Source organism: Drosophila serrata, unplaced genomic scaffold (assembly GCF_035046125.1).
Source record: "Drosophila serrata isolate PLE 108 unplaced genomic scaffold, ASM3504612v1 contig_249, whole genome shotgun sequence".
NCBI lineage: Eukaryota > Metazoa > Arthropoda > Insecta > Diptera > Drosophilidae > Drosophila > Drosophila serrata.
Window position 1 is genome coordinate 612,386 of NW_028257147.1, and position 12,496 is coordinate 624,881.

Consider the following 12,496-nt stretch of genomic DNA (forward strand, 5'->3'; position numbering starts at 1 on the left):
TACAGCCATATATATGTATATATATATAGTCCACCGATTGGCCATACTTAGACTTATATACTAGTAAAATTATATAGATGAAAGACTCCATAGTTTCATTCAAATAGCTTAAATTTGATCCAAAACAATTCTCGCACATCTGTGCATATGATTCTCAACTAGTTCTAACATCCCCGGAACGAAGTGACTTCTGCAGGCCGGGTCCTAGAAATGTGTTGTGTTACAAAAGTTGCAAGTCATTGTTTATTAGTGTTCAAAGTTAGTAACTGATCATACATACCTACTGGTCATAGATACTTATTGATCATAGTAACTAACTGGTTATGTATACTTTCTGATCATAGTTACTTACTTCTCATACTTAATTACTGATCATAGTTACTTCATGTTCATTGACACTTACTGATCATAGTTACTTACTGGTCATGGATACTTACTGTTCAGAGTTACTTACCTCTTATAGTTACTTACTTCTCATACTTAATAACTGATCATAGTAAAACAGCATTAAATATTTATTTTTAAAATATGAAAAATATGGAATATATCTTTTTAATATATTAATTATATTAAATATTTTCCTTCAATTTAAAAACAATATAAACATTTTGCTGTAAGAGGCTGAGCAGAGAAACTTCTCTGACTTTAAAGTCTTATACTTTATAGTTATTGTGCAACATTGCTTCAAGTCCTGTGCCATATATGTATACATACATACTGCCATTGTCAGGTTCAGTGACTTGTGTTGATCACTGTGATCCCTGGGACTGATGACTGACGACAAACCCTATGCAATTTTGGATGAATCGAAATTGCAGTTGCAGCAGCAAATCGTCGCAGTAATTGCCACCTTGTATCTGCATTCAGATTCAGATCTGCATCTGTATCTGTATCTGTATCTGTATCTGAGCGGTGGCTTTCTCCCAGGCTTTTGTGAGTATATGATGTGTGTGTGTTAGTATGTGGGGATGCGGCTGCCACCACGCCCCTTTTTCCCCCCCGCTGTATCGCCTCGATAGACAAGCGTGCCACCAAATTGCGGCAACGGTGGGTGCAACGCACTCAATGTGTTGCAAATATTTTATTTGCACAGACTAATAACAATCAAAGAGTAATAATCATCATTGTGGCTTTAAAAACAAATTGTTATGACGGCCATCCCAAGGCGATGATGATGATGATGTTAATGTTGCCTCTTAATGTGAAGCTTTGATCATTGAACTAATTGTTCGCTCAACCAAAATTTCAATAACAATCAAATATGAAATAAAAAAAGAAACACCAAAAGGCAAAAGCCAGTCTTTGATCGGAAGATAAAAACGAATCACTTCTTTTAGATTGTTTACAGACTGATATAGAAACTTTAATTAATTTTTTATTAATTTGTAACAAGAAAAGCTGTCGATGTTTTATGGTTATTACTACCATTAAAAGAAGCTATGAGCTTGTTAGCATTTTTTCTCCTTCTGATTAATGATGTTCACTTATGATCGTTTTAAAATGCAATTGAGTTTGAAGCAGAGAGGTTGGGCTTAATTAAGGAGAGGAAGGTGCTTTTTAGTGTTATGGAAAACTAGTTCTTAAATGGATTTTAAACAGAAGCAATTTCAAGAAAATTATTAAGGTTTAATACATTTTAAAATCATACAAGACTTGATTCTATTTAGTTTCTAATAGGAATTACAGAATAATTGCTATAAACTCTTTGTAATAAAAGGCTACTTTTAATAACTGCTAAATCTAACTACAAATATTTCCCCTTTCAAGTATTCCTTAGTTTTCCTCTATCAAGTTTATTAACTATCAATAGAAAAGAACCCTTTTGCAATAGTTTTAATATGCAAATTGAGAAAAGCCCTTTTCCTTTGCTGGCACGACAATGTAAATTGCTTTCTCAAGTGTCCCCACGCATCCCTATCCCTTTTCCCTTTTCCCCCTCAGGCAATTTCCTTAATTAAATGCATTTCTGAGCCCATCTAGCCGTAACCACCTCGTAATTTTCCCCCTTCCTTGATTTTCCTGCTTCTCTTTTCCAATTTTATCTATGAAACTAATCTGTGCAACATTTTTATGTTAATTTCTAAAGGGAACGTGGGTCCCTTACAAAAAAAAATAAAAATAAAAATAAAAATAATGCTGCAAGATTATGTTCTATAAATATATTTCTGAACAAAGAAGGCAATAATTGAGGAAGTCAGCAGATGGAAGGGAAGTGGCATGGAAAATTGGTTTATCAATCAATTATGTGGAAACATACATAATAACAAAAATGAAAAATCATTTATTGTCTGCTGCTGCTATTTGTTTTATTCTTTGTTGTTGTTTTTTTCTGGTGGCGTTGTCTTTTATTATTAGTTTTATTGTTGTTGTTTCTTTTTTATTATAACGGAAAGCTTTGACAACAAAGGAGGAACAACAATAACAAATAGGTAAACAACAAAAGTCAACAGCAAATCAAATGTGGAATGCATAATTAAACATGATTGCATTTGGTGGGTCTCGTTTTGTTGTGGCGGCAATGGTGGCAGCTGAAAATTGCTGCAAACAAGAACAGCAGCAGCAACAGCAGCAGCAACTGCAGCAGCAACAACAGCAGCAACAACAGCAGCAACAGCAGCAGCAACAGCAGCAGCAGCAGCAGCAGCAACAACAACAATAACACCAACACCAACAACAACACCAACAACAACACCAACACCAACACCAACAACAACAACAACACCAGCCACTGCAACTGCAACAACAGCAACAACAGCAACAGCGGCAACTGCAACGAAAATTGCAGCCACGAAATGCTGTTGCCGGCTTCTTTTTAGTTTTTTTATTTTGTTCAATTTGTGGGGCCAACAAACCCAAACTAGAACGTGGGTGTTGGAATTGAACACTAAACCCAATTTCACCAATACACCACAAACACATGCATGCATTCGTCTAGAAAACTCAAAAGAAAAACGAACATGCATATACACTGAAAATAGGGAAATAAGAAATAAATAATCAAAAACTTTATTAAAAGTGAATATAAAAATTATTTATGAAAATAAATTATTATGAAAATAGAAAGAAAGAAAGAATTAAATAACTATAAAGAAAGAAATAGAATAACTATAAAGAAAGAAATAGAATAACTATAAAGAAAGAAATAAAATAACCATAAAATTTCATAAAATTTTTCAATTTATAAATTATTTATACAAAATAAGTAAAATCAAGGAAAGAAATACATAACAACAGAATTGTTTACTATCCATGATATTTATAATTTAATTAAATTATAAATTCTGAAGCTTAACACATACATAACAAGTTAATCTTTTAATAAAAATGATCTTTATCTAAAAATATTGAATATAAAGATATTATAAATTATTCCAAACTTTTCAAAACGATTTCTGTATCATTTTTAATTTTAAAATTATTCGTTTTTTATTTAAATAAATATATAAGCTTATTTGTAGTAACTTTTATGTCTATTATTTTGCTAAATACCTTTTCTTCACGTGCAGTTTAAGGTTGTAGGTTTTAGTTGTGGTTGTTAACTGCACGCGACTTGGCTTACACACTTACAACACACACTCTCGAAAAAAAACACACATGCGTGTAAATTGCATAAGCAAACACCAAAACCGAAAGATTAAACCGATAAACTAAAGTAGTAGCTACTAAAAAGAACTTTGATATGCCCTTTCATAAAAGCAAATAAATAATATAACATCTTATTATATAGGTATAATAAAAAGAAATATTAATAATAAATAAAATAAAATATACAAATAATTAAATAATGGAAGGATTATACGTATATAAAAATTTACGTACTTCCTGTAATTCCTAATTAAAGAGAAAGAGATAAGATATAATCTTAAAAACTTCAAAAAAAAAAAAACATACAAGTCTAATAATGTATCTCAAAATGAATATTTTTATTAAAAAGTTGCAACTTTCCTTTAATTACTCTTGTAAAATATTAAATTTTGTAGTTTTTTCTTCTTTTGTTAAAAAATTGTAACAACTGTGTAAACTTGGCGACAGTCTCCGGCAATTGTATGTTCATGTACACTAACGTGCTCCTGTTATTTTTTTCGTTTTATTTATTTTTTTTTGCTGTCGGCCTTCTGTGAGTTTCTCTCGTTGTGCCAAAATAAACCGTAATTTTGTCAACGGCAACTGCAATGGCAGCGCCAAACGGTAAAGTTGTCGCAGAAAAAAAACAAGCTAACTAAAAAAATAGGCTAAAAAAATAGGCTAAAAAAATAACGTACAGACGCTTTAGCCAGGCCTTGCAGGTGGGCGTTAGTTGAGCATTTCGTGCAAGGGGCGTAACCATAAAAAAATAAAATCAAGAGAATAAAAAAAGAGTTCAACGAAACTAAAGAAAATATATGCGCATAGTTGAGAATTTAACCATTTTTTTGTGGCACTTTGTAGGTGGCTCTGTGAGTTGTGAATTGCATGCAAAGGCGGCTAAAAGGAGCAGAAGGAAGGAGTTGTTGAAAAAAAAAATGCAAATTTAGTTTTGGATAAGTTATGCAGAATTTAAAGAGATGTAACTGCAAAAAATATATTCATATTTAGAGGAGGAATTTACGAAAAGTTAAGGGAAGTAAAAAGCTTATTAATATTTATGTTTAAAAATGTATAAAGAACATAAAGAAAAACATTAAGGCTTATATTTTATATTATATAAAAAATATGTACATTTTTCTAAAAAATCCTTTTCTAAATCAGAATTTCTTCGCTGTATTATAACTATATATTTTTAAATTATTCTAAACTCTATGTTATTAAACTGATTATTAATAGTACCCTAATTTACTATCTAAAAGTAATGTATACAACTTTAAACAACCAAAAGATACTTTCTTTTACCAACAAGAAGTGAAATTTGCAATCAAACAAAAGGTTAGGTGTCTTTAAAATTACCGCAACAACAAAATAAATAAATAAACCAAAAATAAAAGCAAACAGTCAAAAAAGATTGGTAAATATTTTTTGCAAAAAACCATTAAAAAAGAAGCTAGTATTGCAAATTCGAAAGAGAGACCTCCAAAGTTTAAAGTTTGAACTCTCTTGCATCTTTGGGGTTAATTTTTTGCTTTTTTTCGACGGATCGTTTTTGCCGCTCAACTTCTGTATTTTTTCGTGTCAATGACTTTTTTGCCGGGGCTCAAAGTGGAAGTTTCTTTTTCTTTAGGTTGTTGTTTTTTTTTTGTTATTTTTGTTTTTGATTTTATTTTGTTGCTTTGCTGGGCGGGTGGCCGTCGCCGCTCTCTTTTTTCCGTCTGCGTGCACTTAAAAATTTGCTTTTTTTGTTGTTTGTTTTTGATATGTTTGTGGTAAATTTGTGGTATATTTCTTTTATGATTTCTCCCCATTTTGGCAAGGCCTTTTTGAACCTCTTTTACCTTTTTGCTTAGCTTTTTCCTGAGCCTCATTTGCATTTTGTCGCCGTGGGTTCTGTGCCTGTTTATTTGTTTCTCGGCTTCTTTTGTTTATTTGCTGGCTTCAGCAGTTTGTTTGTAAACTGTTATTGTTATAGGGGGAGGGGCGGAGAGAGGGGTTCCCCCCCAAAAGGATGCCGATTGTTGGTTTTCTCAGTTGCCAGCTGGAAAGAGAAAAAATATGTTTAACCTGATTTGTGGGTCAACTAGCGGTGCTGTCGCTTCCCCCACTTGACCAATTTCACTTGATGACGTTTTGGTATAGGAAAAATAGAGAAAAAATAGACAGATATATGTCACAGATTCAGGAAAATCGGGTAAACAACTTGGTTGTTTTTAAGCAATATTATTTCGGTGTATATTGAACTTATGCAACATCTGTATTGTTTGTTGTTTTTAAGCAATATTATTTCTGTGTATATTGAACTTCTGCAACACCTGTATCTAAAAGAATGTTGGTCAACAAGTTCCTAGCCAAATATGTCCTTGTGTGAATGTTGCTCAACATGTTACTAGCAACATTTAATCTTTATTTAGCGCAACATAATCCTAGAAACATGTTGTCTTATTTATGCCTTTAGCAGTGTTCTATTTATGTTTTTCATAAATTTAAGCTTTCTTAGGCAAAGTAAATCGGGAAAATGCTTTCCTTCTTCGTTATATTAAAAATAAATTTTTTTAAACCCCAAAATTTTTCCCACCTTTTTGAATACCTTGCGTTATTGCTTTTGAATCGCTTAAAATTTGTATTTTCATTTCATAAACAGACAACAACAGCTGACTGCAAAGCTGTTCCATTTTCTGTTCAGATTTTTTCTTTCTCTTTTTTACCACGATCATAAATTTTCCAATTTGACTTAAATTGGCTATTTTAATGCCGCCTTTTGTTTATACCTCTCAGTGCGTTCTTATGCCATATGCAATCTTTCACAGGCCTCCTCCTCTTTGGATGATTGCGTGAAAATGTTGTTTCTTTTTTAAACAATTATTATATATATTTTTTTTTTTTCGATTTTTTTATTCCTCTTGTTTATTTTTAGCATTCCTCTGCCCTTGGAATATTTGACACGATTTCTGTTTTCATTCTGTTTATTTTTTTTTTATACAACAACAAGTTGGAAAGGAATTCTTTAGGTTTTGATTTGTTTGCAGCGTTCCCGGGTTCCACACATGGAAAAGTTTTTATGTTTTATTTATTTTTTTACCCTCTTTTTTTTCTTTTTTCTTTTTTTTTTAAGACCCTCTGATCTCTGTCTTTCTCTCTCTTTCTGACCGCCTGTAGCTATCTCTTTTGTGTGCTTTGCATTTGTGTGTGTTGCGACGTCGGCGGCTGCTCTCCAATGTCAGCGAGAGATCAATAAACTTTTGGCAAATAACAAGAAATGGAAGCGCGAAGAAAAAGAAAAAAATATATATATGTACATATAAATACGAGAAAAGAAAACAAATTAAAGCGCATGAAGAAAAGATTACAGCGAGCGGAGAAATAGCAGCAAAAGTTGCGACAGATAAATAAGGCAAGCTGGGCGGGGGAAGTCCCGGGGAAATCGGGGAACCATTGAAGTACAAAAAGAAAATCTCAACGTCTGGCAAACATATCTGTACCGGCTTCACTTTATTTATATAATAACAGACACAGTATATATATATATAATAATATACAATACATCATAGTCTTTCCACTTTCCTATATTATATTTCCCCGGCTTCTCAGTTTCGCTCTCTCTCTTGTTATTTTTGGCTTTTGCAAAATGAAAAAAATAAGAAGAAAAGTTCGCGTCATCATCATTAAAGTTTCTTCTGTCTGCGACCAAAACACAAATAAATCTGAACCAAAATATATACAAACAAATATATAGCCAAGGAACTTTCAATCTTTAGTCATTTTCCAGAAAACATGAAAGCCAAAAGAGTCAGCCAGATAAAACACGGGGAGAAATAATGAGGAAAATCCTGCTCTAAACCAAAAATAGAAAATGCCAAATGGCAAACTCATCCATCTATTAAACGAATCACGTGATATTATGGTCTTTTGAATCATTTCTTGATACACAATTATTGGCAGGATGCTGAATTTTATATAATTATTAAGATAATCTATAGAAAAATACATAATATAAACAAATAGAGATGTCAAAAGCATCATTAATCAAGCCTATTCAATTGCAGATTTATGTATAGTTTGCTAAATACTTTCACAAATCATTAATCAAACTTTAAAGGAATCGTTTGATGATGAGAATATGATGAAGAATATGATCCTGCATTAATGCATTAATGCATTAATTTCAATGCGGAAAGCTTTTCTGTGCTAATTTTTATCAGCTTAACAAAACTGCATACTTGATTTACAATTTTAAAAATTTCAAAATTTTGGATAAATTTTTGCCAATTTCAACCTTATAAAATATTTTAAAAATTTCAAAATTTATATTTTCTCCCAAAGATAGCTAGATTGATTCGGCTATTGATGCTGATCAAAAATATATATGATTTATAGGGTCGGAAATGACTACTTAACTAAGTTTTAAGCTTCTGACTAAAATTATAATACCATGAAAAAATATAAAAATAAGGCGCTCAACATGATATCGAATATATCTTAAACTTTGATATATCTAATTTTGAAATATACAAATTGTAGTATTGCCTATTATATTATATTGAATCCGATTCATTTAACGTAATACAAATATCGTAATGTTCGATTTCGAAATTTTCTTTCGAGTTAAATATTGGTATAGTACAGCAAATATTTTTATTTATTATATAAATACTACAAAATATTATAAAGTTGAAACAAAATGTTATAACTTATGTCGTCTTAAAAATATAATTACCAAAAAAGGAATTAGTTAAATGGGAAATTCTTATTCCATCTCCTTATAATAATTAAAACTTTGAAAATATGATCAAAGTGTATAAAAATATTCCTTCTACAGTATTAAAACCCCTAAAAGACAGTGGCAAAAGTTCCCACAAAAATCTTAACCCAAAACCTTAATTTACCTCGTAAATTACAAAACGTTTTGCTCAATGATTTTTGTTTTATTTATTTTTTTTTTAAGTAGTATATCTGTTTCCGACCTTTTGATGGCGGTTTTCCTTCGACAATTGGTATTTTCACTAATTTGTTTTCTTTTCTTTCCTGTGTGTTTTCCTCTGGCTTTTCTCCTCTACCTCCCTCTCTCTGTCTCTCTTGCTTTTTGTTTTCCTAAAAATAATGACAAGCAAATACATATAATTTATTTTTATCTGTCTGTTTTTGCCATTTTCTTGGCAGCGTATTTAACGCTTTTGAACTTTTGCACTTTGTGTGTAAATAGAGACAAAAGGTGTTCCCGTTTCCGTTGAGGTATATATACAAAAACACACACATATACAATATATACAAAACATATATACAATACAATATAGCTCTAATAATGTATTTCTTTCATATGCAAATGCCATTTGCCGTTCTCTTAGAGAATGTCATCAAATGTTTACCATTGATTTTCGTATATTTAATTCTAATTTGTGTGCGTTTCTTGTTTATTTTTTGCAGGTGCGTATCCTTGAAGCGACACTGCCTGCCTCAAGTCCTGGATTATTGAGGCAGCCATTGAGTGACGATGATAGTGATGTAAGTTCCCAAAACTATATATTTTAAATATATAATATATAGTATATCTGTCGGTCGGTCAGTTGGTCATCAAGCTAATCAAGTTGACCTTTCCGACCAGCCATATTTTTAGTGTTTTCTTCTTATTTCTTATGTTTGGTGTTAGGTTTTCGTCAAGCTATGTCTATATAAAATACAGTATAATAAATAAAATTACTACGAATTTTGCTGTGGAAACAAACAAATAAACACACGTGGTTTGTAGAAGGCTAGACAACAATTATCGCTGGCACTTGAGAGAAATTAAACTCAAATATTGAAATAGTAAATGAGAATATTAATTTGTGTGTGGGTTTTTTCTCGGATTCTTTTTAGTCAATTATTTTTTTGTCTGAGTAGAAAATGGTGTCATTGATTGCCGGATATTGTTTACTAATTATTGTCACGAGTTTGAGTCATATTTTTGAGAGGCTTTGAAGTGAAGTTTATGATTATATATATGGTGGATTTATGAATAATTATTTACATTGTATAGAAAAATATATATATATAATAATAAAATAAATAAATAAATAAATAAATATAATAAATATAATAATAATAAATAGCTAAAAATGCAGGCTTTGTTTCTTTAATATAGGAAGTTCTTTAAATTCTATTAAAAAGTTCTTATATTTAGACCAATTAATATTATTATTTTATTATATTCATTATGCATAAATAAGATCTCTCAATTCTAATAAAAAAACACCCCAATTTAGATTAATTTAAAACAAGTTTAATGCTTAAAAGTAGCTATATACCTTGAGGCACTTCACAAAAGATGAATTTAAATATAAATATGCAGTTTTTGGATAGAAATTTGAATATGAACATTGTCTTACGTGTTAAAGAGATTAATTTAAATGCAAATCTGATGATATATAAATTGTATTAAATTAAGTTATCACTAAATGAAGTTAAAACCATTTCTGTTCCGCCTTTAAACATAATTTGGGGCTAACCCCTGAGAAGCAATACCCTTGATAGAGGGTACTTGTGGTCAACTTGGTTGCAATGTAACAACGAGGTGTGTCCCCATCTCATCTCTTGCTTCTCGAGAGCTTGGAGCTGGAAGCTGGGAGCAGGGAGCCAAGTGCCCGGAGAGCCTTGTCCAATTGCCTTCAATTGAGCTCAATTCCGGGGGCTTTGCTTTTGTTCGGAGGCCTCTCTTCTCGCTGCTGATTGCACTTGACGCGATCAGCTGATGACAGACCCACTCAGAGATGTATCTCTCGGATGAATAGTGAATAGTATTTGTGGACAGATTCAATTTTGAATAACGCACGATGATGGAGACTGACCCACTTAGGGGTTTAATAGATTTCCAAATAAAAAAAATAGAAAAACCGGTTCTAACAAGGAAATTAAACAAGACCAAGCCCAAAAAAATAGAGCCAAAGTGTCAATAAATCTGAGCAAACAATATCGGATTTTGTAGATACATATGTATGTGTGGTCGCAGTTTAAATAAATTAACAAAAGTAAAAAAAAAAGTTTTAAAAAACAAATATTAATAGAGCTGTTTCAAGGTTTATGTTTTTTTCAGAGTCTTCAGGTTGTTGTCTTGCCTTGAGGCTACAAAAAAACAAAACAGGAAAATAACATAAATAATAAATAAATAAATAATCTATGATAAAAAAGACAAAAAATAAAAACCGTTTTTAGTTGGGTCAATAGACTTTTTTTCCCCTCAAAAAAATCAACTTGAACCCAAAGCTTTTGATTATGAAAATTTATGCCTAACAGTAAACTCAAGAGGCAAAAGGTTAAGCTTGATTTTCTCTCTTTCTCGCTCTCTCTATCTAATTAATTCATAAATAAAAATAATATACAAACAACAAGCAAACAAAGGTATTACCTAATTAATAAATCAACTTCCCAACCTCTGCCTTAAAAACGTATAAAGACAAAGGGAAAAATATGGTCTTACATGCATTCACAAAATTCTCTCAACAAGATAATCAAACAGAACGTGCAAAAAAAAATTATTAACTAAAGCTATGTAAATGCACAATGCTAACAACAATAAAGGCAAACAAAGACAGCTTAAACAAACGACGATACGTGGCAGTAAAAAATATAAGAAAATAAATAAAGAAACAAAACGTAAAGTATTTTAATTGCATTTTTGTGATGTAAGTTGTGCGAGCGAATAAAACAAAAAACTGGTTAGAACTAACTAACCAAAGAATGAAGTAATTATTAAATAATCGTTTATGTAAAAACCTAAAGCAAATTGCTTAAGTTGTGAGGTAATTAAACGGTTTAGAAAACGGAAGGAAATATGGTTTTTCCCTAAAGAGAAGATTGTATCTATAAGTTTTCCTTTAAGAAAATTGAGTAATTAATAGGTTTGTTAGGTTTTTCAATACAAAAGTTCTCAAGTTCTACAAGTAATTGAAGTAATTAATATTTATTTAAGTCCAAGTAAATATTTTTCTCTCCGGCAAATTCAATTTTCTCTTCTACAAATAAATTCGCAAATCAAATCTTGAGTTTAACTTGATTCTCAAGAGTTTTTATTGATTGCTATCAAGGATTTTCCTTGCAACTCTAACTAAGCGTAAACTGCCTTTTCAGCTTGCCAAAAACTTTGAATATTCCTTTTGCTCCTTTGAATTGGGGGGAGGATTGGACATTAATCATACGCCTCATTGGTCATCAGCGGGATGTAAGCGCACCTGAGCAATTGACGGCACCTTGTTATCCATCCTCCCCCCCCCGGGGGGTAGGGCAGGGCAGGGGGCAGGTGACCGGGGCCAATCAAGAAAGACACAGGCAATAATGGCACCTCGCCTTCGATTCCAAGCCTCTCAGCGTGGTGCTCTCTCATCCCCCTTTTATAGGGAAAGATGGCACAGGAGATCCTATGATGGTTGTAAGCCAATTTGCAGGCTCTTGCTGGGAATTGCCAGGCATAACCCCTCAACCTTTGGGCTTTGTAATCCCTTTTCATACAGTGATAACTCGAGGGAAAGGTTTTTATGGCTTGCAAGAGGTTTCTATGAGTTTGTAGTTGGTCTTGATATTATTAAAAAGCGTTTTTACTAGAAGCTTTAGTTGCTAAAGGTTTTTATACAAGTTTAAATATTATTTTAAGTAGTTGCAAGAGGTTTCTATGAGTTTATAGTTGGTCTTGATATTATTTAAAAGCATTTTAACTAGAAGCTTTAGTTGCTAGAGGTTCTTAAAACAGAGGTTCTTAAATATTTTTTAAAGTATTTTTTATGCAATGCAAGAGGTTTCTATGAGTCTTTAGTTGGTCTTAATATTATTATAAACCGTTTTAACTAGAAGCTTTAATTGCTAGAGAATCTTATACAAGTTTAAATATTATTTTAAGTAGTTGCAAGAGGTTTCTATGAGTTTATAGTTGGTCTTGATATTATTTAAAAGCATTTTAACTAGA

The 12,496-nt window shown here is 31.5% G+C and overlaps 1 protein-coding gene across 7 annotated transcripts in view; it reads left to right on the forward strand.

The window, feature by feature from the left end:
* spen (spen family transcriptional repressor split ends) overlaps positions 1-12,496 on the forward strand; it is an 81,641-nt gene that overhangs the window by 31,076 nt on the left and 38,069 nt on the right. For 2 of the 7 annotated variants that reach the window (XM_086832374.1, XM_086832375.1), the window contains one exon: positions 8,989-9,066. The exons of the other annotated variants lie outside the window; for them this stretch is intronic. In XM_086832374.1, the coding sequence (XP_086688500.1) occupies positions 9,056-9,066 (11 nt within the window). In that variant the 5' untranslated portion in view covers positions 8,989-9,055. The remainder of the gene's footprint in view (positions 1-8,988; positions 9,067-12,496) is intronic. 7 annotated transcript variants of the gene reach the window in all.